The 27,164-nt window shown below is 53.5% G+C and overlaps 1 protein-coding gene across 4 annotated transcripts in view; it reads left to right on the forward strand.

The window, feature by feature from the left end:
- Positions 1–27,164, forward strand: part of Sorcs2 (sortilin related VPS10 domain containing receptor 2) — a 390,666-nt gene extending 363,502 nt beyond the window's left edge. For 3 of the 4 annotated variants that reach the window (XM_052736096.1, XM_052736098.1, XM_052736099.1), the window contains exons 15-27: positions 3,467–3,587; positions 4,483–4,616; positions 5,202–5,330; positions 6,755–6,926; positions 11,934–12,120; positions 14,735–14,868; positions 15,985–16,108; positions 17,582–17,694; positions 18,545–18,670; positions 19,833–19,932; positions 20,419–20,521; positions 23,074–23,180; positions 25,163–27,164. In XM_052736096.1, the coding sequence (XP_052592056.1) occupies positions 3,467–3,587; positions 4,483–4,616; positions 5,202–5,330; positions 6,755–6,926; positions 11,934–12,120; positions 14,735–14,868; positions 15,985–16,108; positions 17,582–17,694; positions 18,545–18,670; positions 19,833–19,932; positions 20,419–20,521; positions 23,074–23,180; positions 25,163–25,227 (1,615 nt within the window). In that variant the 3' untranslated portion in view covers positions 25,228–27,164. The remainder of the gene's footprint in view (positions 1–3,466; positions 3,588–4,482; positions 4,617–5,201; positions 5,331–6,754; positions 6,927–11,933; positions 12,121–14,734; positions 14,869–15,984; positions 16,109–17,581; positions 17,695–18,544; positions 18,671–19,832; positions 19,933–20,418; positions 20,522–23,073; positions 23,181–25,162) is intronic. The other variant, XM_052736097.1, reaches the window with a different exon arrangement.

Consider the following 27,164-nt stretch of genomic DNA (forward strand, 5'->3'; position numbering starts at 1 on the left):
TGGAGAAGCCCCAAGAGAACCTGACTATCTCCCATCCCTACTTCATATTCCCCCTGTTGGAGGATCATGAGTCTCTCCATGTCCAGTGGGGTCATGGCTGTGAGTTTGAGCTCAGATGCATGCTTCAGAATCAGCTGTATATGCCAGCCTGTCCCTATAGAGCAGAAAGCACTGAGCACAGCAGAGGTGTGAGGCCACCATGGTGGAGAGAAGTGTTCTTGTAGACCACCTAATGTTTAAAGTACATTTATTAAACTCCTATTGTATGCTGACACTGAGGTCCCAGGAGAGCTAGCTGTAAAACATACCATAGACTGGCTTTAGGGGCCCCTGAGGATGGACAAAGAAACCTTACCTTCCTATTTAGAGACTACCATTGTGTCTGTCAGGATGGATAGGGACTGCACAGGACCTCAGACTGAGTGGCATGTGGCTCTCGGGGCACCTGGAGATGAGCCCCAGTTAGGCCAGTGATGGGGACAGCCTCCTGGGAATGAATGGAAGATGGTGTGGGACAGAGGACAGGAAACAAGCCTTGCACCTTTTCAGGCCTATAAGATGAGGGATCACAAAGCTATGCATTCCTCTTGCCTGCCGGGACAGTGGCCTTGCTCCTCACCCCTTCAAGAGCTTTGCACCTGTCTGGGCTCTGCCCGGTGTGTAGCCTTGATTGCCTGACCCTCCTGAGACCCCAAGGGGTGGGGTCCTTCAGTCTGTGTCACTAATGTGCCTGGCTGGGCAGTACCTGATATGTGGTCGGAGCTCAATAAACAAGATTTCAGTGAAGCCACAACAGCCGACATATAGGTGTCGAGGATACAGCGACAACCTCCACATGCCAGGAGCTAATGAGGGCCGTCAGAGGTAGCCAGACTGAGTGACGCCTGCCAGGGCCCAGGGACTGTTGGCCACAGAGCATCTGCTGCCCACACTGGCCAGTGACTGCCAGGAAGAAGTCTGGGGAGGAGACTTGGCCTGCATGCTTCTCCTGACTCAGGGTCTCAGGGAGCACCCAGAGTCCCATGAAGTGTCCATGGAGCATCCATGACCTCTATGGAACCCCACAGAGCATTTCGGTGCCCCATGGAGTGTCCACAGCCCTATGGAATCCCTGCAGAATGTCCATGACTGCCCCCCCACCCCCGACCAGATGGAACCCCTCCCCCACAGTCAGGCTGCAGGGAGGAAGCCCACTGTGGCGCTGGCCTCACAGTCTCCTTCCTGGGTGGCCAGGGGAAAGCCAGGGCAGACTCTATTGCAGGACAGAGGTGGTGTGTGCATCCTGGAGTAGCTGAGCACCAGGCATGGAAGGCTGAGCTGGTCCAGATCTCCCTCTCTACCTGACTGCCCGGGGGATAGCAGGTTGTTCCTGGTCAGGTCCTCTCTGATGCTGTGATCTGCCAAGGCCCTGGGGAGGCTCATGCCTCAGCCGGTGGGCCATCCCCCTGAAGGCTGTGGCTTGAGGCAGGAAGAGAAGTCAGAGACATGGCACTTGGTGTTTGTCAAAAGAAACAGGCGAGGAAGTCTGACTCCCTGATCTGACTGCAGCCTGGGCTGCGGCAGACTCAGCCTGGGCCTTGGTCTTTTTGCAAGGAGGTTGGACAGTTTGCAGGATGGAGCCCACGAGGCAAGAAGAGGGGCTGGCGAGAAGGTGACCGCTCTGACAGGGCTCTCAGAGCTCCAGAAAGCCGGCATGGTCCCCAGGCCTCAGCTCCTGCAGCCTGGCCCCACCATGGGGCACTTTCCACCCTGAGCACCTCCCCACTTCTCCTCTCACTTCGTCTTGCAGTCTGCATTTTGTAGCTGCTTTGGGACATTAGTGCTTTGTGCAGCCAAGGCCCTCAGATCCGGGTCTGGTCCCAAACGCGGCTTTCATCCCTGCAGATGGCATTTCATCCGGGGAAAGCAGCAAAGTTCACAGGCACGTGCATTCCTGTTTTAAGTTTTTGAAAAGCTCCGTAAGGTTCCTATGGAGCCTTTCACAAAGCCGCATCTTCAAACAGCTTCCAATTTCAGTGGACACGGAGATCACTCACACGCCTTGGAGGAGACACGGGCTGGCAAAATGAAAAGCTTTTCTGTGCAAGCCTAAAACAGGGCCCTGCCCATATGGCATCTTTATCCTCATCCACCCAAAGGTCACATCTAAGCTGACCACAGTCACCTTGTCAGGACATTGCTCACCACTCTGCCCACAGCTGCCTCCCCCAGTACAGTACGTGGCAGAGGGTTCCCCAGCCCTGGGCAGTACTGTGAGGTCTCTCAGCCGGGCAGGGCTGTAGGCCACACCTATGGAGGAGCCAGCAGTACACTCCACAGTATGGCCCACATTTCCTGCTGTCTCTCAAGCAGCCAGTGGCCCTTTGGCCTCTCCTGCGAGGACCATTCAACTAGATGAGAGATGTTCACAGTGGGAGCTGAGGCCTGGGCTTTCTTCATGGACAAGAACTGAAATACACAGAGTGGATTAGCTAGACCAGCCTGCTTCTCTGTTTGAGCTCAGAATGCAGAGTATGAGATGTCCCCCATATATAGGAGGCTGCATGGTTATCAAACTCAGGCTAATTGGTTATGGGTCCCAGGCCACACAAATGGGAGCTGCCAGCCCCAGGTACCAGTACTGGATTGCCATCCTGGATGGGTCCCTTCCTTAGTCCGTTTCCTCTCAGAAGTCCGGGGCGATCAGTATGCATCCTTCACAGGATGTGGTAAGCCTTAGAGGGGAGGACAGAAATGTGGGAACCCCTCTCCAGCTGTCTGTCAAGGTGACAATGGGGCCATGACCAGAGGAATGCCCATCTGAATGGCAGGTAGCCCGAGACAAGGCCACCCATGGTCTGCAGAGAAGTTGTCTGGGAGGAGTAGAAGCCAGTGTGGGATGCTGGTCTCAGCTCACCAAGCCGAGCATGCTTAGCCCCAACGCATCACTGTGCTTCCTGTGTGTCTGGCCTCCCTCGGCCCCTCCCTCTGCTCAGTAGGATGCACTGTGCCGTCACGCGGACCCATTCATCCCACTGTCCAAGCCATACAATGACTAGTTATCTCTCTGGAGTGCCAGCGCTGCCTGGGATAAACAGCTTGGAGCCCAATCCCACATGGCAGACAGAGGGAGGCCAGCAGAAAGGCAGAGAGATACCAGATAACGCTGGACATGGCTCTGGCCCACCCAGAGCAAGTACAAGGCCTGGCGTGTGAGGCTATGGACGGGCCTGTGGCAGCCAAGAGGGCAGGGAGACCGCCCACCTGAGAGCCTGCTCCTGTCAGGAAGGGGATTGCATGGGTCGGGTGACACAGATGCCGGTCACCCTGAGGATGAGAACATCAGGTCAGGTGCCGGTGGAGGGCACGCCACATCGTTGAACCCTCTGGGACAGGAGAGGTATCACAGGTGGGGACCTGAGTAGGGGCATATCTGCACACTAGGGATGGGTCAATCTAAAGTGGCCTTCCTTCTTTCTCCCCTCAGGGTCTTTGGCCACATCAGCTTCCGCTCTGACTGGGAGCTGGTCAAGGTGGACTTCCGGCCCTCCTTCCCCCGGCAGTGTGGCGAGAATGACTATAGCTCCTGGGACCTCACTGACCTCCAGGTGGGCCTGCCAACCCGCAGCCCCAAGGCCCTTTCCTCCTCCATGGAATCCCATAGATGTCAACCTCTGGGCATCTTCCTTCCCAGGGATTTTCTGGGCCACCCTTGCGCCTGTGGCTGCTTGATCTACGGCTCTTCGTAACCCTAGGGTCTGCAGAGCCTGAGTCCCACCCTCAGCAGGGAGGTCTCCATGACAGGATTTGGGACTTTTCTGTCTGTGGGGAAATGGGCAAAGACTATCTGCCATCAGGGCCTGAGAGCATCCTATGTCAAAATCCATTGTCAGTGTCTAACCTTCATATTTGGGTTGAGCAGAACATGAGACAACCCCCACCCCCAACCTCAGCTCCTGGTGGTACAAGGGAGGCTGACACTTCAGTGGGTACCTGGGAGATGTGAGCAGGCTGCTTGTGAGCCACTAAATCAAGTGGGGGATGGTCTGGCTAGCGACTCAATGACCCTCTGCAGAAACTGATTTACAAGAAAGTACTCAGATGGGCCTAGAGAAGGTTCCAGAACCTGATTCACTGTGGCTACACAGAGTTCCCGCCCGTCCCTCCCCATCACTACAAGGGGCCCTGTTATTGGGACCGGGGCAGTGCCGCTTTGAGCACAGCCTGAGAATCTACTGTGTGTCCACATGCCCTCCAGGCATGGCTCATCCCCAGATGGTCACACACCTGGCCCGTGTAGGCCCAGCTGTTCTGTGACCACCAAGAGCCCAGTCATATGGCTTAAGATGAGGGAAGCTGGGCCAGTTGACTGACATGTCAAGTTCTTTGGGACCTCAGTTTCCCTGTTTGTCAAAGGAGATAACAGGGCAGGAGCAACAAGGTAAGCCAGTGGTAGCTGTCACCATCCTCTGCTGGTTCCTCATCCTGGTGTTCTTGCTACAGGGTGATCACTGCATCATGGGCCAGCAGAGAAGTTACCGGAAAAGGAAGTCCACATCCTGGTGTGTCAAGGGGAGGAGCTTCACGTCAGCACTCACATCACGTGTGTGCAAGTGCCGGGACTCTGACTTCCTCTGGTGGGCACTGCCCCTCTCTCCCGGCTGCTCCAGCATCTTTATTTCATGATGACCTTGTCCCTAGAACCAGGGTGGAAGCCACCTCATCCTTCAAGGCCTAGTCACAGACACACACGTCCACCTCTACCTTAGAGCATCATGGGAGCAAGCTACACTCACCTAGTCCCTCTCCTCCCTCTAGGAACATAATCCACTCAGAGGCCCACTGCCCTATGGCAATGTAGTTCACAAAGCCTCCGCCCCCAGCCTGCCTCACCCTTTCTACCATGCACCCCATACTCAGGTCTCCATGCCCTTTCCAAGGCCACTGACCCTGGCTGTACAGCCACTGACCCTGGCTGCCCTCTATCTCCCTGCATCCCTTGAGACACTCACTTCCCCCAGAAAGTCCTCCAGGCTCCATTTCATTTTCATCCTCCTTGTTCTGGAATGGAGCTAGTATGTTCCATCTGCTCTCCTCCGGGACAGACCTGTGGACTCACCCACGCCCCTACAGATGGACACATCTAGACCTGTGGTGTAAGTTTCTCCACCCTAAAGCTGTCACCTCTAATCCTACCTTTTAACCCAGCTTTCCCTTCCCAGTGACTACGGGTTTGAGCGCTCATCTTCCTCTGAGTCCACTGCCAACAAGTGCTCCGCTAACTTCTGGTTCAACCCCTTGTCCCCTCCTGAAGACTGTGTCCTGGGCCAGACCTACACCAGTAGCCTTGGGTGAGTACACCAACCCAACTCCTGTGGGACTGAGACCCCAGAGCAGCCTCCTCCTTCTCTGGTCCTTTCACACCTGTACTGTGATGGCACCAGGGATGTTCCTGAAGCCTGGGGGACTCCACTTAGACCCAACTTCCGGTCGGAAGCCTTGATAGATCACTCTCCCATCCCCCACCCCCAGGTTTTCCTCTGCTGTAGTTGAACTCTCAGCCACTGGCCTATTCACCTGCTAGGCCTAAGCCCATGGCACACACAGTGAGTGTTCCCACAGTCTGCTAGAGTGGCCACAAAGTCTGCGGGGTGGGGAAGTGGCAGGCAGACCCTTCTCCCTCCCTGGGGCAGGCTGAATAAATGGTTTATAAAGTATCAACTTCTTCCGTGGGGCCCACATGCTCCATGTGATGGGCTCATCTCCTTATCCTTTGTGAGGGATTCCTTATTACTTACCCTGGAGAGCTGGAAGAACCAGAGACAGGACCAGGAACTGAATGCTTTAGTCTTGGCTGTATGTAGCCTGACATCTATCATCTATCCACTCACCTATCCAACCCCAATCCATCCATCCTTCCATCCATCCATCCATCATCCACCCACCCACCCACTTCTATCTCCTATCCATATATTCCTTCTATATATTCATCCACCTATCTACCCAACCATAAATCATCTATCCACCCACTCATCCATCTATCCACTCATCCTTATACCCATCTACTTCATCTATCCCCTATTCATCTAGCCATCTATTTATTCCATCAATCTACCCATTTATCCACCCATCCACCTATCTACTCACCCACATATCCACCCACCCTCCCTCCCATCCATCTACCCATTCTTCCGCCCCCAAAATACCCATCTTTCTAAACTCATGTACTCTGGATACAGATCCTAGCTGACACTTCAGATAAGAGTTGCTGCTTGCCAAGCCCTGGTGGGGTTGCCAAAGAGGCCATTGTGCCACTGTTGGATGAGTGGGTGGATAGATGGGTAGTGGATGGGTGGAGCCATCCCAAGAAGAGTAACATGTTTGCTTATGGCCCCCCAGGAAGCCAAGGCCGAGCACTTCTCAGCCACTCAGTCCTCCATAGTTCTCGACAAGACATTGGATTTAGAGTATCTCCTTCTATCACCCCTTAGCAAAAAAAAAAAAAAAGAAAGAAAGAGAAAAAAACAGTATTATTACTGTGAGCGATATGATCAGGCCATGGATGCTTCAGCTCTCCAAAGCAGACGGGCACAGCCAGCCCCTCCATCCCCATCCTCAGTGCTCTCAGCCCTAAGGTAGACAGAAGCAGCCATGGGGAGCAGGCAGCAAACAGGGCTGTAGAGGTTGGAGCCCTGAGTTGCCTCAGGAGAGGAGACCGTCCTTACCCATGGAACCACTGTTCATCTTGGACCTGACCCTTCCCTCATCCACCCAGGTACCGGAAGGTGGTGTCCAATGTGTGCGAAGGCGGTGTGGACCTGCAGCAGAGCCCGGTACAGTTACAGTGCCCCCTCACAGCACCCCGGGGCCTCCAGGTGAGCATCCGCGGAGAAGCAGTGGCGGTGCGCCCTAGAGAAGACGTGCTGTTTGTGGTGCGGCAGGAACAGGTGAGCATCCACCCTGGACTGTCACTGGAGGGGAGTTCCAGCCAGGCATACAAGGTTAAGGCTCTGGGCAGTTTGGAGCATGGCCACAGACGCCAGCCTGCCCCCAAGGCTGGGAGCCACAGGACCAAAGTTGGCCTCTTGGCTCCAATCATCCTTTGAGACGAAACAGATACAAGAACAAGTGTGTTAGATATTCAGCAGGAAATGGACTCCACATTACACATGTATATACATGCGAGTGCCTGGATGTACATACGTGCATTTGTGTGTGATCTTGTGTTTATCAAACATTGACACAAAGTCAATTTCTCCCCATAGGTGGCACTAAACTTCTTTCATTGATTTCTTTCTTCTAATGCCAAGGGTGGGTTTGTACAACCCAGGGCCTTGTACAAACTAGAAAAGCACTCTTCTACTGAGCCATACCCCCGGCCCAGCACTAAGGCAATTTTAAATCTCTAATTATATTGATTTAGTTGATCTGGAATCCCAACAAAAGCATAAAGTTTTTTTTAATGACTTATAATCACACATCCAGAGATAATGCCTTCTGTGTGTATATAGGGACAGATATAAATACAAGTTTATATATATGCACACACAAATATATATTTTTTCTCCGCCCAGTCTCCCACTCATTCTATTTTTACTTCAGAACAAGTGTTACATTTTCTTCTGATTTTAAAAATAATATATGCTCATTGTAGTATATTTAGGAAATACATTTATAATTTTAAAAAAACCACTACAGACATAAATATCACCCAAAATTCTGTTCCCTGAGGGAACTGTTAACTTTTCTGTTTCCTTCTGGTTCACAAGACACATGCCCGTGTCTCTGCTTATAGAAGCAGCTAATGATCCCTGCAAGGAATTTAAAAATGACTATTAGAAAGACATGAACATTCAGAAAACTCAGAGGCCAAGGGAGAGCCCCCTTTCTCCCTGGGGTTCTGGGCAGCCTCCCTTTACTGAGTCAGAGGGAGGGCCCCCTTTCTCCCCCAGGACTCTGGGCAGTCTCCACCCACAGATCAGCAGGAGTCCAGATCTTCAGCTAACAGATGTGAAGGCTAATACAGGTGAATCCATGATCATGCAAGCTATACCCAGACAACCTTTAAAAGGTGTCTGGTTTTAGGTGTCAGAGACCTGGTCTCCTGAAAATAGGAAAACTGAGGCTATGGAAGACTCAGACTGGCCACAGTGAGCACCTGTATATTAGGCACTGAGACAGCAGCTTCCTGTTGGAAATGCAATCTTACACTGTGCACTCTATCAGCTTACATTATTATATGAGGAAACTGAGGCATGAACAGTTGTGTCATTATCTCAGAGTTACATAGTGAAAAGAGGCAGAGATGGCCCTGTGTCCTCTAGAGGCCTCTGGACTCCAAGCAGACAATGGCCAAGTCTGTGGTCCCCATGCCCAAGCTATACAACTCCGATACACACGCACTCATACACAACACCTCCTGCCCAGGTCTTCTCACTGATTGAGACAGCCCTAAGGTTCATTTGAACCATCAGGCAGCCCCGAGGCCGGCCTAGGTATCTCTGTTGGTAGCAGTGTGTTTGGATGCAGAAGGACAGAGCCCCTGGTCAGCCTGGGGTCCCCTGGACGCTCAGACAGACCCAGCTGAGGCTTCTCAAATTCCTAGCCAGATATCCTGGAAACATGGTGATCTTCTGCCCCCTAGAGCATGAAACTGGAAACTACAGCACATTTGCAAGCAGGAGCCTCAGCTGGGTCAGAAGGACTAGAGGACAGAGCATCTTCCCTTGCCGGGCTGCTGTCAGGTTTAGGAGTGGGCAGAGTTGAGGGGAGCAATGCAAACATGTCTTGAAATAGGGGATCCTGGGGCAACCGAGTCCTGGGAGGAAAGGGGATAGAAGCATGGGACTGAGGGTGGGTGTATGCACACTTACACTGTGACACAAACTCCTTTCCACGCTCATAGACACTTATAGGCACAGTGTGCACTTCTCTACCACACACACACCTACTCTTACATATCACTGGGCTTGAAAGCAGGGCTGGGTATGGGGAGCCTGAATTTTCTAAGTATCTAAGAATTCACAGTGTGGGGGGATGGAGGCTGGGAACAGATCCATAGACACCTGCCTGCTCTTGACAGGTGCAGAACAGACTGGGAGAGGTGGTGTCTCTCCACCCAGCAGCAACACCTCCCCCCAGACCTCAGACACGAACCCAAAATAGACCGCACACCCGCAGAAGAAGTGGGAAAGTGTAAAATAGGGCCCATATCGAAGCCAGCCCAGAAACACAGGCTGGGAGTCCGCAGCACGGACGGGGCTGCAGACTATCAAAATCTCCTCAAGGGCCTGCCCCGAGGAGATTTCTCTCAGAGTCCTGGGGAAGACACTATGAACAGCGGGGGTAATTTGAGGGGATGAATCTAAGTACACCAAGCTCTTTCATCCATTCACTTCATCCCTCTGAGATAAAATTCTGTCTGCACAGCTTCAGTTCTGTTCTCATGCTTAGCTCCTCTCTGTCCCTTTTCCTCCTGTCCTATCCCAAGTTCTAACGAAGCTCTTTTTTCCTCATCCTCATCCTCATCTTCATGTCTCTCCATCCTGGTTCCTTCCTGCTCCTCTCCTAGAACTGGTCTACCACCTTGCAAGCAGAAACTCTCACAATACAATGACCTTGCAAGCAGTACCTCTCACAATACAATGCAAGGCTTACAAGGTCCCCACAAAAGCAGTGATAGCCAGCTTCATTGGCAACCCAAAAGGGGAGTGAATAGAGGCGGTGGGGTCAGATAAGGCCTGGAATAAGTCAGAAAGGGAATTTATGTGCTCAAAGTATATTCTTATAAGTGCTTAGGTGAAACGTTACAAGTTTATCATAAATGTGCTCCAACTACAATCTTACAGTCTTATAAGTGGTTAGGTAAAAGAGTCTGTAAGTCACTAAAATGTAACTGCCTCTCTATTTCTATGTCGATGTATACTGGCAGGGCTGGGTATCTCTGCTTGGAGCTAGGAAACCTGCCTCATGGCTTCACTGCACCTAGTATGCAAAAAGCCCTTTGTTCTGAGTCAGTTGCTCTGGAATGCCATTTGGGCTCTAAGAGAAAGGAGGGTCTGAACTTCATTTGCACAAGAAAGAAAGCTATGCACCTAAGTTCCCCTGTCTCCTAGGCCTAGGAGACAGGCCTTGTCTCTGAAAGGCTGTTTACCTTAATTCAGGAGACTCAGTGGTTGGTCTGAAATGCTTTGTCCTGTCTGCCATTTGGCTTTGGATGCTAGAGAAGTATATCAGATAAAATGCACTGTTAGAAGTTCTTGGAGAAGGTATGAGAGTGCACAGGAAATTCATAGCAGGAAACAGCTGATATATTAAAAGCCGAATAACACCAAATACTCCTTGAGATTTGGGTTCCTCTGGAAGAATGCCTTGATTTTTCCAAGTATAGCTTTATCACATTCAGCTGAATTCTTACTACATATTCCTCGGCTCGTAGCACCAGGCCACACAATGAAACCTTGATGTGTCAACGCCATCTAGATCTGGAACCAGTAAAGCTGTCAAGAAGATAAAAGTAGCTGCAGACAGGAGGGAGTTTGTTGGCGCAGCCCAGTGGGCACCAGAGCAGGACTATACAAAGAACTCCATCAACAGATGAACCAGCCAGTTTGAAAATGAGCAAGAAACACGATGAGACTGAGGACATAGCAGCATGGGTGGCAAGTACATGGGAAGATGTACATGAAGGCACATGCTGTGAAGGATGGGACTTCAAAACCATAGGCAGACACCCACTTCTTGAATGCTACCCAGAACTTGCCCCCTCATAGGAATGAATTGAGTGTGGACAGTCCCCTTGATCCTCACCCAACCCTACAAGGAGAGCAATGGACAGAGAGCCCACCTCCAGAGCCTGGACCCCTGAAAGCCTCAGTCTTGCAACCTATAAAATGGGCACATGAAGCACCATAAATGCTAGATTCTAGGAATGTCCTCAACAAAGCCTCAGCCAGCTTCTGGGCATTTTGGAAGCTCTTTGACTCATGACTGTACTTTCCAGTGTCTGCCTCTGTGTCCAGACAGCCCTTTCCTGGTGCCCAAGTCACCATTGTTTTCTCTTCAAGGATCCTGCCCATGGGTTTCTTGTACTCCGTGCCCCATTATGACCTCCTTTTAATGACTTGAATCTGAAGATTTATTTTAAATGTCCATTTCAGAGGGTCCCAGCAGGCGTGGATTTGGGGTGATTATCCAACCCAGTGTAGTGTATTCACGGAGAACGTTAAATGAACATCATTTACATACAAATGTCCTTGGCTTTGAGGTCTGGAGGGTGTGAGCTAGGAAGACTGTTGATGGCTAAAGTGGGGTGACCAGGTGAGGGGAGAGGGCAGGGAAAGAGGGAGAGAGACAGGCAGACAGGGGAGGGGAACTTAAATGTGGACACAGGAACTCCGTCTTGCCATGAGCTTGAGAGTCAGGGTCAGTCAGCAGCTTGCATAGGGAGTTCAATGCAACTTGGGGACAAAGTCACAGGAACCGCTCCCTGCCTGCTCCACACAGCTGAGCCTCATTCCTGGCACAGTGCTGGGTGGGATGAGAAACAGGGAGCCACCTTGTCACAGGAAGACAGTTGTGTTTTGTTTGCTGTGGTTCCCTGAAGAGACCTCACGGTAGTTACCAAAGCCTTCTCCATTTTCATGTGAGACTCCCAATTTCCCTCCTAGCCCCATGGCCTGGCTCAGGCTCAGGCTTCCCCCTGAGACCCATACAGCCTTCAAACTGCCTTCCTAAAATCACCCATGGGTGTTCTGTTCTAATGGAGAGCCCAGAGCTGTCTCCCAGCTCAGCCTGCTGCAGGCTGAAGCCTTGAAAGCAGAGCCAGCCCCATAGGCTCTGTGGCCCCATAGAGCCTACATCTGAAGGAAGAAGGGAGAGAAGGAGTGGGCATCTAGTGATGGACCCCCATCTTGAGAGTCACTCCTAAGTGACCCTGTGCTATTTCCTTACAGGGTGATGTCCTGACCACTAAGTATCAGGTGGATCTTGGCGATGGCTTCAAGGCCATGTATGTGAACCTCACTCTGACTGGTGAGCCCATCCGGCACCACTACGAGAATCCTGGCATCTACCGTGTGTCTGTCAGGGCTGAGAACATGGCAGGCCATGATGAGGCTGTGCTCTTTGTCCAGGTCAACTGTAAGTCCACTGCTCCTTTGAGGCTGTGTGTCTTCTGTGAAATGGAGAGCTGGGGCTTTGGGGAAGCAAAGGGAGACTTGTGGGGTTGCTGCAGGTCCTCAGAACAGTGAGGCCATGGACATAAAGGTGGGTGCGCTGGGCTCAGACCTGGTCCCAATATTATTCACAAAAGTAATAGTGAGGATGGTAATAGTGGTGGTCATGGTAACACAAGTGATGGTGATGATGTTAGTAAAGGTGGTGGTGATAGTGATGATGATAGAGGTGATGATGGAGGTGATGGTGGTGGTATGGAGGTGATGATGGAGGTGATGATGGTGGTGATGGAGGTGATGACGGAAGTAGTGATAGAGGTGATGATGGAGATGATGGTGGTGGTGATGGAGGTGATGATGGAGGTGATAGAGGTGATGATGGAAGTAGAATGGAGGTAATGATGGAGGTGATAATGGAGGTGATGCTGTAGGTGGTGATGATGATGACAGTGATGGTGATAATGATAGCGGTGATGACAATGATGGTGGTATTGGCAATAATGGTGGTGATGATGGTGATGCTATTGACTGATGGTGATAGTTTTAATGGTAATGACAGAGATAGCGATGGTAATATTGGTAATAATGGTGATGATGTTGATGGTGATGTATAGCTGTGTTGGTGATGTTATAACAGTGTGGCAATGATGGTGATGGTGGTGGTAATTGTGGTGTTGATGATGGTGAAAATGATGACGATGGTGGTGATGATGGTGATGCTGTGATAATGGCAATGAATGTGGTGATGAAAATGATGATGGCGGTGATAAGGGTGGTGATTGCATTAGTTGTTTTTGCATGGCTGTGACTGTAATACCTGACAGAAGCACCTTAGAGAAATTTAATTTGTTTCACAGTGTCATAGGGCTTCTGTCCATCACAGCAGGGAAGGCTTGGTATCATTCACAGCAAGAGCAGCATGTAGGACCCAGGGGCTCCTCACATCACAGTGGTTCAGAAAGCAGAGTGAGACTGGAGTGAGCGACTGGGCTATAACCTCCAGAGGTCTACTCCTACCAACTAGACCCGTCTCCTAAAGGTTCCACAGCCTCCCTAAAGAGCGTCTCTAGATGGGAAATGCAAACTAAAAACCTGAACCTAAGGAAGACATTTTAAATTTAAACCACAATAGTCTACCTCTGGCTCCCAGAGGCTCCCGGTATACACCTCTAATGCAAAAAGCATTCAGTACAACTTCATGAGGCACCATGGTCTCCGCAGTTTCAGTGTGTCAGCTTCAGACTGTTTCAAAAGTCAGCTCAGAGACTCCATTCATGCCCAGAGAAATCTCTCAGCAGCCCTTGTAAAAGGCAGTTCTGCACTTTCTGTCTACAGTAAACATTCCCTCTGAAAAACAGAAGAAAAGGGAACCGCAAGAGAAGATTTGATCAAAACGAGACTGAAGCACACACAGCAAGGAAACACTGGGTCCCATAGCTGTGTGGAGCACCTGGATCATGGGGTGGCATTGTGGGCATGGGCAGCCGCGTCTGCGCCCTTCCCATTTCAGCACGCGCTCTCTCTCTCACGCACAGGCTCCTTTTATTGCCTTCAGGTTTCCTCTACAGAGGCCCCACGTTCCTGCATCTCATGCTGGGGTTTCCAATGAATCTGAAGCCTGACCCTTGGAACTTTATGAATTACCTTTATGAATCCCCCTGCGGGGGATTTGCCCCGACTACGCACACGTTGCCTGGCTTAACAAACTTTCCTTTAAAATCTGAGTACAAGCATTTATGACCCTGTAATAATGCTGAGGGTAGTGATGTGCCTCCGGTGTGCCTGAAAATCGGGGTACCACTTTTCCAAATTCTTTTCCCAAAATAATAGCAAATTCCACCTCCCACCCACCCCCAAAATAGCTTAAACCTGCATGGTCAGATTTAGTGAAAGCAGCAACTCCACATACCTGCTACCGGTTCCTTAGCTTCTCTGTGATCACAATACCTGACGGGAAGAACTTGAGGGAGGAACAGTGTCCTTTGTCTCAGAATTTCAGAGGGTTCAAGCCATCATGGTTGGGGAGCATGGCGGAGTGGTATGGAAGTATGTGACAGCCAGAGGCTGCTCATGCCACGGTGGAACAGGGAGCAGAGACTGGGGTTTCCATTAGGGAACAAACAGCACCGTCAGCGAGGGGACAAACATTCGAAACAACGAACCAGCGGACAGTTCAGCTTCAAACCTTGACATCGGTGGTGATGCTGGGGATGGTAGTGGTGATGGGGAGGGTGAGTAGTGATGACTGTGACAGGTGGTGGTGAGTGATGACAGTGACGGATGATGATAATGACGGATGTGGGATGCTGATGGTGATGGATTGTCATGAGTGGTGGTCTTGGTAGTAGTAGTGGCGATGGTGATGATGGTGGTGGTAGATGGTGATGGCTGTGGTGGTGGTACTCATGGTGTTGATGGTAGTGATGTGTTGATGGTGATGGGGATCATGGTGCTGATGGTAGTGATGTGATGGTGGCGATGGTACCGATGAATCTGATGGGGACAAGGACTAGAAAGTAGCCACTGAAAGGTTCTGTGCCTCACTGTCCCCTAACCCTGAACTTCTGGGGACTCTTCAGCCCCTCTGCAGGCCCTCTACCTCGAGGTAGTCCCTGTCATTGGCATCAACCAGGAGGTGAACCTCACAGCCGTGCTGCTGCCCCTGAACCCCAACCTCACCGTCTTCTACTGGTGGATCGGCCACAGCCTGCAGGTGCACCCTACACCCCTTCTCAGCCCTCCCTCCCAGAGATTGCCATCTGGTGTGCCAAGTGGGGCAAGGTGCTGCTGTTGGTCCCTGGCATCGGGGCACAGTGTGAGACCATTGTGGGGACTGGTCCTGGCCTTCCCTCGCTCAGTACCCACCCTGAGCATCTGCTCGTGGTGGGGGGGCGGGGGGATCCCCTCTGAAAAGCCCCTGAATAGTCCTGTGAAAGACATGAAACAGAGTAGTTGACGGGCAGTCCGGGTATGACATGTGTCACAGGAGGGCTCAGGGGAGGCTCTCTTTTGTGGAGCAGTCAGGGAAGGCTTCACTGGGAGGGGTAGAGCTTGGCCTCACTCAGAGGACTGTGTTGTACACTGTGAGGCATGGGGAGCACAGGCAGTTCTTGAGCAGGAGACACAATGAGGCAGCAAAACATATGATGAGGGGCAAGAATGTCCATCTTGCAGACCTATGGAGGGGCACCCTTCCCTCACTCTGGATGCAGTCGCTCTCCACCTCCCCAGGAGCCCTGACACAGGAGCTTCAGAGAAGGGAGGGGCTTCAAGTACAAGGTCATGCCTCTTGGGATGGGAGGCTTGTAGGAGGACCAGGGCTCTTGGTTTGAGGCTCTGTGTAGCCTTGCCACCTGAATGTCCCTAGCTCCATACTCAACTCCCAGATCCTCTGCTTCTGTAAGGCATGGCTTGACCTGTAACCCAGGGGATGTCACCTCTCATCTATGACGAGAATATCTGCCTCCTGCCACAGGGCAGGGCCTGAGTTCCTGCTGGGGTATGACGGTGGGTGGGGCAGTGAACTAAACTGGAATGGGACACAGAATCTGACCTGTGCTGCCTACAAACCAGCTAGAAAGTTCTATAGGGGGCCACAGGCAGCCTCTAGAAGGATGTGCCATGCTACGGAGTCAGGGCATGTTCCTGGTCCAGCTTAGAACTAGGGTGTGCTAGGGTCCCCCACATCTCGCAGACACTGCCAAAGCAGAAACCTCCAGCAGCCTGCTTGCTGATGAAATCCAGCACCAGCATGGTCCCCGTGTGGTCCTGACAGTAGATCATGGCCCTCCATCCTGCCAGAGCGGGCTGACCCTGCTTGTGTCCACAGCCCCTGCTTTCCCTGGACAATTCGGTGACCACGCGGTTTACGGAGGCTGGGGAGGTGCGTGTGACAGTGCAGGCTGCCTGTGGGAACTCGGTGCTGCAGGACTCTAGGGTCATCCGTGTGCTGGGTGAGTCATTCCTCACTCCCTACAGCGGCCAGCGTGGGTGTGCAGCTGCAGAGAGCCTGTTCACACCTGCCTGGCCAGAGGTGGTAGAGGTGTCCAGGAGGACTTGGGTTCCGTGACTGGCTATGTGGCCTTATTAAAGTGTCCCAGACTCTCTGACCTCAGTTTCTCCCCTCTATAAAATGAGTAGTGTGTGTTTGGAGACCTGTGAATCTGTTGCTCAGTGGTTTAACAAGAACGGATGAGCTTCCATGGGCCTCTCCACTTGCTACTCTGAGGATGGTCCTTAAGAGGACCTGGGGATGGTGCTCACTTATCTGTGCTCCCCGAGGCTGTCAACCCCTCCGTAAAATACTGTGTCTGAAGGAGGAGAGGTCCCCCCAATGCACTGTACCCCTTCGGCACACCTGAAGCTCCTTTGGCTCAGGCCCTCTGCCACGGAGCACAGTCTTTAGTCATTAGGAGCCTGCAGGCTGAGGGACGAGGCTGCCCTGGGCTGTTCCTCCCTTCACTGTGGGTCAGGGACGGCCCGCGCCGTAGGATGTTGGGTCACAGTTTACAAAACACTATCCCCTGAGCCCTCTGCCCAGCATAGCTCTTTCCCATCCCATAAAAGAGAAAGGAGAAGAAAGCCAGTGAAGTGACAGTATGGTGCTAGGGTTCCTGTGACCCTAGAACAGAGCTGTGGGCCCTGAGAAAGGAAATGATGGGGGTGGAAAGACGGGCACTCTAATCTTATGGGTGTAGCTAGAGTTTTCCTGCCTTGCCCAGAGTCAGGACAAATCTCTGTCACTCGCCAGTCCCACAGCCGTTCAGACACAACCAAGTAAACACAGTGACTTATATTGCTTAAACTGTTTGGCCTAATGGCTCAGGCTTCTAGCTATCTAGTTCTTACATCTTAAATTAATCCATTTCTATAAATCTATACCTTGCCACATGGCTTGTGGCTTACTGGCGTCTTCACAAGCTGTTTGTCATGGTGGCGGCTGGCAGTGTCTCCCTTTCCCTTCCTGTTCCCTTAATTTTCCTCTCTGTTAGTCCCGCCTATACTTCCTGCCTGGCCACTGGCCAATCAGTGTTTTATTTATTGACCAATCAGAGCAACAGATTTGACATACAGACCATCCCACAGCATATGGGGCTGTTGATCTGATGGGGGGCGTGGCCAGTGAAGTCCATGGGTCCTTGAGAAAGTAGATGATGTCATAGGGTATGTATTCCTGTGACTTGGGGAGTAGATCTCATGAAGCAGCTACATGCAGTGCCGTGCCCCGCTCCCTGGATAATAGTCACTGTCAGCCTCAGTACATGCCAGGCACTGGGGACTGAAGAAAAGGAGGGCTCTTATCTCCCAAACACAGAACCAGGTCCATGGGTATAGAGGTGAGGCTATCTGGACCATCTGGCATCGCTACCTTGTGCAGGGTCCCAGCCACACCCCAGACCTCACAGGTTCCCCTCTGTCTCTTCCAGCTCAGTTCCAGATGGTGCCTCTGCAGTTCTCCAGGGACCTGGACACCTTTAACCCCAACACTCCTGAGTGGAGGGAGGACGTGGGGCTGGTGGTCACCCGGCTTCTCTCCAAGGTGCCTGGTGGCTTGGGCTTCAGTTTTATCCTGAGCCATGGTGTGGTTTGTGGGCTGAGAAATGAGGGTGGAACAAGGCTGGGGTTGCTTGGGAAGTGGTGGGTTGATGCCCTGGGTCGGAGCATCGAAGGGAGGGAGGGACAGGAATACATTGTCATACACTGCCGGAACACTGTAAGTTCCTCTCCTCCAGAGGGTCGGAGCTCTTAAAGCCACCGCCAGCTCCCTTCTGTGGTTTTTATTTTATTTTTTCTGTGCCGGACTCCTTAGACGTAAGAAGAAGCATGGGTGAGCACGTCTCTCAGGCAGCTCATGACAAAGGCAGTGCATTGGAGTGGGCAGTGGGATACCTAAGTCTCTAGGCCTCCAGAAAGAGAAGGCTAGCTAAGACTACCACAGGCAGAAACCCACCCTGACCACACGTCCTTCATCCTGTGAATAATGCTGGTGAAACTGTTCTGGGTAGCGAAGGATGAGCAGGGGTTTAGCTCAGAGTATATGGAGTGGGACTCCCACGAGGCAGAGGACTCCCCGGGAGCTAAACTGGTTGAGCTAGGGGCTGTACAGGTATATGGCTAGGGCTGGAGAGCAGGGAAGGGCAGACAGCATGAGTCAACAGGGCACGCTTGACTGTGCCAGGAAATGCTTTCAAGGGCAGGCCTGAGCAGGCGGGGCAGCGTTAGGGCCACGGCCAGAACTCGCAAGGGGCTGAGAGGCAGGAGTGTGGAGCAGGACAGGTGGCCAGGATGTACCTAGACCAGGAAAGGGAGAGCAGATGTTACTGGAAATTTAGCTTGTGGCCAAAGACGAGGACCAGAAGAGGATCCAAATGTCCCGCCTGTCCCCACAGGAGACCAGCATCCCTGAGGAGCTGCTGGTAACCGTGGTAAAGCCAGGACTTCCCACCATAGCCGATCTGTATGTGCTCCTGCCCCCTCCCAGGCCCACAAGGAAGAGGAGCCTCACAAGTGACAAGGTATGGCCACGGCCACCTGCATGGAGCCCAGGTCCTCCCTGCGTGGCAGGGCTAGGTGGCTGAGGGCGTAGATGGGGTCATTCCTGACAACCACATCTCTGTGGGACATCAATTAAAGGTTTACTTCTTCCCATAACGTTGTCTGACCTGGGGTACCACCATATGCCAGCATCCAAGATTAGTGAGACAGCCAGCTTCCGGGGGAGGAGGCTAGGCTGGCGTGTGGCGATGCTTTCTACTCTCCCACATGGTTGTCTGGAGCTGTCATGTGATCTCAGCTTCACTGCCAGGAGTACTGGGACACATGGGTGAGCATGAGAGACCCTGGGCCTCAAGCTACAGGGCAAACCGGAAATCATCTCAGCAATCCTAGTATATCCTCTATGAAATGCTTTGACAGGGGCACCTTGGGGACTGTCATCAGAGAGGCCCCCATAGGCTGAGTAACCTTTGGGCCAACTGGCTCCATTCTGAAGGTGAAGCCAAGTAGTTGGTGTGCAAGGAGTATGTTCAGTATGAGCCTATAATGAGTGTCCAGGATTCGGACAGAGGCAGAGCCTTCTCTCCTCTGAAGACTGGAAGTCTGTGTCTGTTACACCTTCTGGCTCTGCCCAGTGGATTTAGCTAAGATCAGAATCCCAGAGACATAGCCATGTGGGAATGAGTGTCATTGGGCATAACTGGGTTTCCATGCTGGGCCCTAGACAGTGACTAGGCGAGCTCTGATGTGTGCTGTGAGCCTCGCCTGTTGGCCATGTTACAGGGATCTTGAGCAGGACATGGTATTCCCCTTAGAATTCCCTAATCCAGCAGCTCCTTCTGACTCCCCTCTTAGGGGGGTGTCCTCCCCTGTCTCCTCTTTGTGGTCTTCCACTTCCTGGAAGCCTCACTGACCATACCAGGGTGGGGACTTCTGGAGCACTCCAAGTCTTCCGCCCCCACACACTGAAACCTGTGTCTTCCATCTGTTCTGTGATGAAATGAGTGCTTGTTGGTGGCGGGGCTACCTGCACCATCAGTGGCTCCTAGTGACCCCAGCTGGTGGGCTCTCATGCCATTCCCCGATGAGAACACAGAGGCATCAGGCAGCATCCCTTCCCAGCCCCAGGGGACTCTCCAGCACTTCAGGCCCCAGGACTCTCCCATCTCCCTCTGCTTACAGAGACTGGCCGCTGTGCAGCAGGCACTGAACTCTCAAAGGATCAGCTTCATCCTTCGAGGAGGGCTCCGCATCCTGGTGGACCTGAGGGACACAGATGCAGGTGACAGACCTGTCTTGGGTCTTCTCTGGGGCCGGGTGGACACGAGCCCAAGCCAGTGGGTGCTGAGAGTGACCGTAGGACTCGTCTGAGCCTTTATCTAGCTGCCAGTGACCCTTCTGGCTGCGGTATCCCTGCCTAGCTCCACCATCGCCGATACAGCCAGCCCTGAGCCCCGCCATCTTGGCATGGCCTCTATGGATGCAGCCACCAAGACCATCAGGGACATGCCAATTCACTCAAAACAAGTGCAGAAGAAGGGTGTGGCTCCCCTCTGCAGGAAACCCAAAGTAGGCCCTACTTATAGTAGGACTTTGCCAGGAAGAGAGGCCAATCCTCCAAGGTCGCAGAGCATGTTCTTTATCCTCATAACCTGCTGTCCACTCAGCGACCTGGGCAAGGCCTGCTGGACAACATGAAGTAGGCTCATCCAGGCCAGGGCTGGGGACAACCGGGCCTCAGTTTCTCCTCTTGCTGCTCTCCTGGTAGGTCCTCAGAGGCCAAGTGGCAGTGGTGGCTACTGGGCTGTGGTGGTCCTCTTTGTCATCGGGCTCTTTGCGGTGGGAGCGTTCATCCTCTACAAGTTCAAAAGGTAAGGCCTCCTGGCAGCCTTGACATGTGGCAAGCCGCTCACGGCCCCAGAGGTGGTGGCTTCCACAGGCCGCGGAGGAAGGTGGTGTGAGTCTTTCCCCGTGCTGGTGACCAGGAGACTCCCAGTCTCTCTTCTTCTCAGCCTTGTCCTCTTCACAGGCTCAGGGTATCTTTTCTTTCATTCATCCTGGGGTGGGGGGCAGCGGCGCGTACACTGTTGGCCCTACATATGAGGATGCAAGGTCCCAGGAGGCACAGTACCAAGTCCAAGGCTGGTGGGGCAGGATTGGCCTGTTGTACCTCCGCCTCCTGGCTTTCCACACCTCAGCGATGGCTGCCACAGGGGCTCCCAGTGACCTAAGGGCACCAGAACCTCTGGAGAGGGGGGGGGGGGATGCTGGAGACCATGCGTCTCCTATGCAGGCCTTTAAAGCCCTCTCCCCTCTATGGCCTATCCTCACAGCGATGATGGGATAGCTCCTGGGATGTTGAGAGGCAGCTCTGGGGTGGTGAGCATGAGAAGGTACGAGCCCACTCTACAGACACAGCTACAGGAGGGTGGTGATAAGCATCGTGGTGCTGCGTGGAGGCAGGCAGCCATCAATCAAACCTCCTTGTGAGAGCCGCCTGGATTCAGGGCCCCACGCCTGCTATTGTTACCCTCTTGCGGGGACAGCCTTGGAACACTCTGCTATAGGCCAATGTGACAAGACCCGGGTCACCTCTGCCCTCTAGCACCCTCCATGTTGCAGGGCCAGGACCTAAGTGACAGGCAGCCCTTCAGGTGGCCGACTGCTGAGGACACCTCAGAGACCTGGCCCGACGCTGTCCTGCCTCAGGCCTGCCCCAGTCACAGCCCGCAATGTCATTGTTTATTAAAGGGGACACAAAGGGGGAGGCTGAGGGTGGGAGGAAGGAAAAGAAGCCAGCTGGGCGGTAGTCCTGCCTTTGCATGGCTCCAGGATGGTAGTATACGAGCCCTTGGTGGAGGAGCAAGTGGCAGGACCCTAGGTCTGGGTGTGATGCCTGTGGCCAAGCAGAGGGATGCTTCTGGATGTCTGAGTGGGTGGATGTCAATGTGAGTGCGGGGTGCTCCTCTAGACTTGGTGCCAATCTGTATGGGACATACAGGACTGTGGGTGGTCAGTCAGAGGGCAGCATGCTTGCCTGTGCTGGATGAGGCTGGTAGCAGGAACAGAATTCTGGTCCCTGTGGGTGACTGTCAGCCCTGCCCTCCACACTTCCCAAGTGCTCAGTGGAGCCTCTACAGACTGCCCCCAGGGTGCTGCATATGGTGCAGGTGGCCCGAAGGACAGGGCACTGCCTGCCACATGCCAAGATGGGGAGGGGCCGGATGTGTCCAGAGTGAGACTGGTCCAACATCCTCAGGGCCAAGGCCATCTTTCTGAACCAGCTCAAGCTTTGAGGTTGGAGGGGAGGGATCTGTTGCCATAGAAACAGAGAGCTCAGGCAGGGGCCAAATGCCCCTTCCTACAAGCTCCAGGCCACCCCAGGGGGAAAAGGCAGAGCAGGGCAGAGGAATTCTGAGCAGTCAGTAGAAGGAAACCACAGAGTGCCCACCACCCCCTCCCCGTTCATCTATCCTTTTATCCATCTGGGCTTTCAGTTCTGTGTAGGTCATGGCAGCCGGGGGCTGGCTGTGTTCTGACCGACACTGTCCTCAGCATTGGAATGCTAGGTCGCAAGCCACTCAGTGTTCCCGAGTCTCACGGCCACCGAAAGTCTGTTTCTCCCTGTCACTCAGCCCCTTGAGGGGCCGGCAGGACTGCCACTGATTACTCAGGAGTCTATGATGACAGGTAGGGCTACCTCTAACATCTAAGTCCATCACTTGGCTATCCCTTCCTGAAAGCAACATGTCTGTCCCATACACTCTCTGGGCATAGCTAGTTACTCTTTCCTACTCAAGGGACTGAATGTGACCGCCTCCACAAGCTCTCACCACCACCACTCCCGAGGCCTCAGTCTCCTTGTCTCTGAATGGGCCTATGACCTTTCTTGGTTTGGCTGGAGCAAGTGGGGTTATTCTCAGCACAATGGGTCTTGCCTGTGGCTCTGGGACCCAGTCCTAGGGGAGCAGAGTGAGCTCCGTCACCCTCTCTGCTTCCTCCGGGGCCTGGACTAGGAAGGAAATAGACAGTGGAGAAGCAGGAAGCCTGGATGGACAGAGTTCAACAAGTAGCCCTCAGGACTGGGTCAGCACTGTGTATGTGTGTGAGACTGTGCACGTGTGTGTGGTGTGTGTGTGTGTGTGTGTGTGTGTGTGTGTGTGTGTGTGTGTGTGTTACCGTCCTGGCTGCCAGGCACTAGGAGACAAAGAGGATAGTGCTTTAACAGTTATAGCATGTCTGGATGAAGAATAGGTAGGTGCCGATGTGTGGCTAGCCGTGGGCAGCAGAACGCCGGGTGGAGAGAGCATACTGGAGGGCGGGATCCCTGGGGAACAGTCTGTGTCACGCTGTCTACACCATGTCCCCACAAAGGGACTTGGGGCCAAGGGCTCATTCAAAGCTGAGCTGTATCTCTGACCAGCAGGAAACGGCCAGGCAGGACGGTGTATGCCCAGATGCACAACGAGAAGGAACAGGAGATGACGAGTCCCGTGAGCCACAGTGAGGATGCCCAGAGCACCATGCAGGGTAAGATCTGGGGGCATGGTGACCCTGCCTGCTCCCACTACAAAGGGGTCCATCATAGCCCAGGCAACACGGGCCACGCCAGCCTTGCTAGAGAGTGTCTCTGGACCATGAGTCCTGGCACAGGAAAGATAGAGGCCCGGGGTCATCCAGGATGAAGTCAGAGGCTATCGGAGGGCACTGTTCCCGGCAATGAGTGGTCAGCCCTCACGGAGGTGGGGAGCTCCCTCACAGAAGCCTGAGAGCGCCCCCACCCCCATCCTCCCTCACACTCCCGTTAGCTGTTCACTGAACATGCTCTAAAGTTCTAAAGTGGTGTGTGTGTGGACCCTCAGGACAGTGCTTCACTGTGGACACAGGATTTTCACCAAGGTGACTTCATTCCTGGCATGCCCACAGGAGAGGACTGGGCCTGCCACCTTGGCTGTACCGCCCCTCCCCACCTCCAGTAATAATACTCTTACATCATTTTCTCCATTCTGTGGCTCCTGAGCTGGAACTGTGTCCAGGCCTAACCAGAGCCCCACTGCCCTGAGTCTCTGTCCCACACAGGCCCTACCTAAGCCCCCTTGGTGTTGGTAGGCACCACTGTCTACTCTCCCTCAGTGGCTGTGGGCCTTCTGCTGAGGTGTCTAGGTAGAGCGTGGCACACAGCAAGGTTTTGTCAGAGTTAGCTGTCACTTACAGGCATCCACCTCAAAGACTACATGTGTCCCAGTCTGTTGGTTCTCAGAGCTGTGATGGCCCTCCCCTTGAGAATTAGTGACCCAGCAAGGTCTCCAGTTACCCAAGGTGACCGTCAGTGGCTGACCTTGGACCCTACGTCCTCCAGGCCTTCTGAGTGCTAGGGGCAGCTTCCCTACCCCTTCCAGCCACTTCCCACATCTGCCAGCCCCGGAGTATTGGTCAGAGGACAGATTTACAGCCTCTGGGACCGTCACACCACCAGTGGCTTACTGAGCATGCAGGAGGTTCCAGACCTCAGAACTTCTGGTCACTGTCCGACCCTGGGAGCAGCTGGCTGCTGCAGTGTTTGCAGAGGGGTAACTGCAACTCAGCCTTTGAATTACTCATGTGACAAGAGAGAGCTGGAGGGATAGAGCCTTGTGCGTAGCCTTACGCTTAGCCTTGTACTTTGCAGCCAAGCACTGTCCAGATAGTCAGGCCCTGCTTTCATGCAAGGAAATCATAGCCTGTGCTAGGAGGAGGGTGTGAGGTCTCAGACAGCAGTCCACTATCCCACAGCTACATGCTGCAGGTAAGTTCCTAGTAATAGCACCAGGACACTGTTAATGGGGACCTGGGCATGAACGAGGCACTGCTTATGACAGTCCCTCTCCGTGGTACCCTGGCAACTGATGTCACAGATTAACGGGGCCAGTGAGATGGAGGCCCTGATGGAGAGTCGCATGAATAGTTAGGTACAGCCAGGGATCTGGCCCCAACAGCCTGGGTAGCAACAACACCCCCTGCCCCCATCAGCACCATTGGCTTTGCGCACACAGCAAGACAGGGAGACAGGCTCTATGGAGAACATCCCCTGGTCTCATAATGCAGCCCACACAAGGACATCTATTAACCTGTCTTGGTCAATCACTGTGTTCCCTCTCTCCCCCTGTGGCCCCCATCTCCCTCCCTGCCTCCTGGTCCATACCTCATACCGCAGCGTTTTTTGCCAAGAGGGGGCAGAGTCGCAGCCCTTCCTGCGTCCCCTTGCTGCCGATGCCAGGGGTAGCCCTCACGCAGGTCAGTGGGTGCCTCGCCGCATAGTTCTCTGGACCACTGCTTGTGGTGACACCTGGCACTTCCCTCCTGTCACCACCTAGGACACTGGAGACCCCACCTCCCCACACCCTGCACCAGGCACAGGGAACGGCACGGCACCCACTGCATGTTGGCCCCATGTGCTGCTGAGGTCATTTGTGTTCCTGTGTGGTCTGTTTCCCGCCATCCTCACTAATAGGCTGCATCTTTCTGTTCCCTAGGCAACCACTCAGGTGTGGTCCTGAGCATCAACTCCCGTGAGATGCACAGCTACCTGGTGGGCTGATGGCACCAGCTGGCCAGGACATTCTCTTCCTGCTGCCTCCATAGAGGGTGCAGGACCACAGTGCAGCTGGAATGACGCCCCCCCTGAGACCCGTGGAAAGGCCATCTCCTCTAGCTGTCCCCACTCAGAAGACAGACACCTCTCCCTGTCAGCCCCAGCAGGCCCATGGGATCCTGGGGCAGCCGACTCATGACCCACCTGGACACAGGCCTGTGGTGCCACACAAAGTCCCCACTCACCCTTGATTCTGACGCATCACAGTCCTTAGACCTGGACATGCTGCCCTGGCTGCTCCGACTTGTAAATGCAGCGCAGGCTTGGCTTCTCCTGCCTGGAGCTGAACCAGCCCATTCCTGGGGTGAGCCCACAGCCACCCCCAACACCAGACTCATAGACCTGCTCAGCCCTGGCCCCACAGTCTCTGTCCCTGCAGAGGAGCCCAGAGCCAGGAAGTGTATGGGCCAGGCCTACTCAGCACCACCCTCCAGGCGGCCACTCTTCCCACTGCAGTGTATATACCTGCCTAGGTAGAGCTATTTGAGTTTGGGGCTCTTTCTTTTAGCTTTCTGTTTCCAAGGCCAGGCAATAGAAGCCATCTAAGTTCTATCAGAATCCCACTCTCAGAACCCCCTTTTCAGGATGCCCAGGGCTGGGTTTAGAGGGGTAAAGATCCTCTGGTTTTCCCTCAGGGCAATGGGGTGGGGTGGGAAGGGGGGGACAAGAAAAAAAGGGACCCTTACATGCAGTTCCTGCTCATCCAACAGGAGGTGCCCTTCCATTGCCTCTAGGTTGATGACTCTGGCTTCCGGCCAGGTCTGGGCTCTAGAAGAGTCTCCAGGCCCCAGAAAGGCACATGAGCTGCATACATCAGTCAGGCTTTGATGCCTTATGGTTTGAGAGACCCATGTAGAGCCAACCAGAAGAGGTGTGGGAGAGCAGTGTCTCCTGGTAAAATGAAGTAGAGGACCCAGCGACTGGGGGCCTTTTCAGGGTCACAGGAAGAAAGCAGCAGAGGCGGCCCCAGGGTCAGCTCTCTGCTCCTCCCACGCAGGGTACCCGCTGCCTGCTCCCACTGCCGAGTCAGGGGCCCAGCACAGGTCCACGCTGTGAGCTGGCACAATTCACCTTTTGCCTTGAAACTGAAGTCAGTACCCCCTTCCCCTCCCTCCCTCGTCCCTCCTCCCAACTCCAGACTCTTGCTGCCTCACCAGAGCCCAGGCTGGCCTGGAGCAAGGCTCCGGTGTCTCCAAACCCTCTGCTGCTGCTCGGCACACCCACCAGCTCTCCCTGGAGAGAGCTATGGCCTGTGGAAGAGGAGATGTCTAGGGGAGATACTCCCACAGGACAGCTCCAGAACTGTCTCTATTAGGGGATGGGCTAGTGTCCAAATGTTCTTGTCATACACAGGACAGCCTAGATCAAGGCAGCTGTGTGGGCACAAAGCTGGTCTGTGGGAATGTCCCAACTGTACCCCAGCATCTCCCACTTTCTGCCACTCTCTGGGGCTTGGGGTCCCTCCAGAGGTGACTGTAGGGTGTCCTCCTTGTGAGGGGCTACAAACGGGAACCTAGTCCCAGTGAAGGATGTGATACTTTAAGATCTCTGCCCCACGTACCTTCTTGCTGTCTCGAAAGAAGCCTAAGCGGAGACCTTCCCCCATACATGTCCCCATGTCCCTGTTCCCTAGTGTTACACGGAAGGAGATGCTCAGGCACCCCATAGCCCCCACCAGATCCAAGGTCAGCACAGAAGCCCTGGACGTAGCCCTCCACGTTAGCTTACCAGCGCCTGGAGTACCAACTGTAGGTCTTTGCCTTCTGTGAGCACTCCGTGTCGCTCTCAAGGACACCTGGGTGGGTTTTTCCCTAGCTACTTGGAATCCATGTTACTGTTTCTATTAGGAACATTTGGAGTGTGTAGACCCAAGAGCCTCCCCA

Source organism: Peromyscus californicus, unplaced genomic scaffold (genome assembly GCF_007827085.1).
Source record: "Peromyscus californicus insignis strain IS unplaced genomic scaffold, ASM782708v3 Scaffold_13__1_contigs__length_99412109, whole genome shotgun sequence".
Taxonomy (NCBI): Eukaryota; Metazoa; Chordata; class Mammalia; order Rodentia; family Cricetidae; genus Peromyscus; species Peromyscus californicus.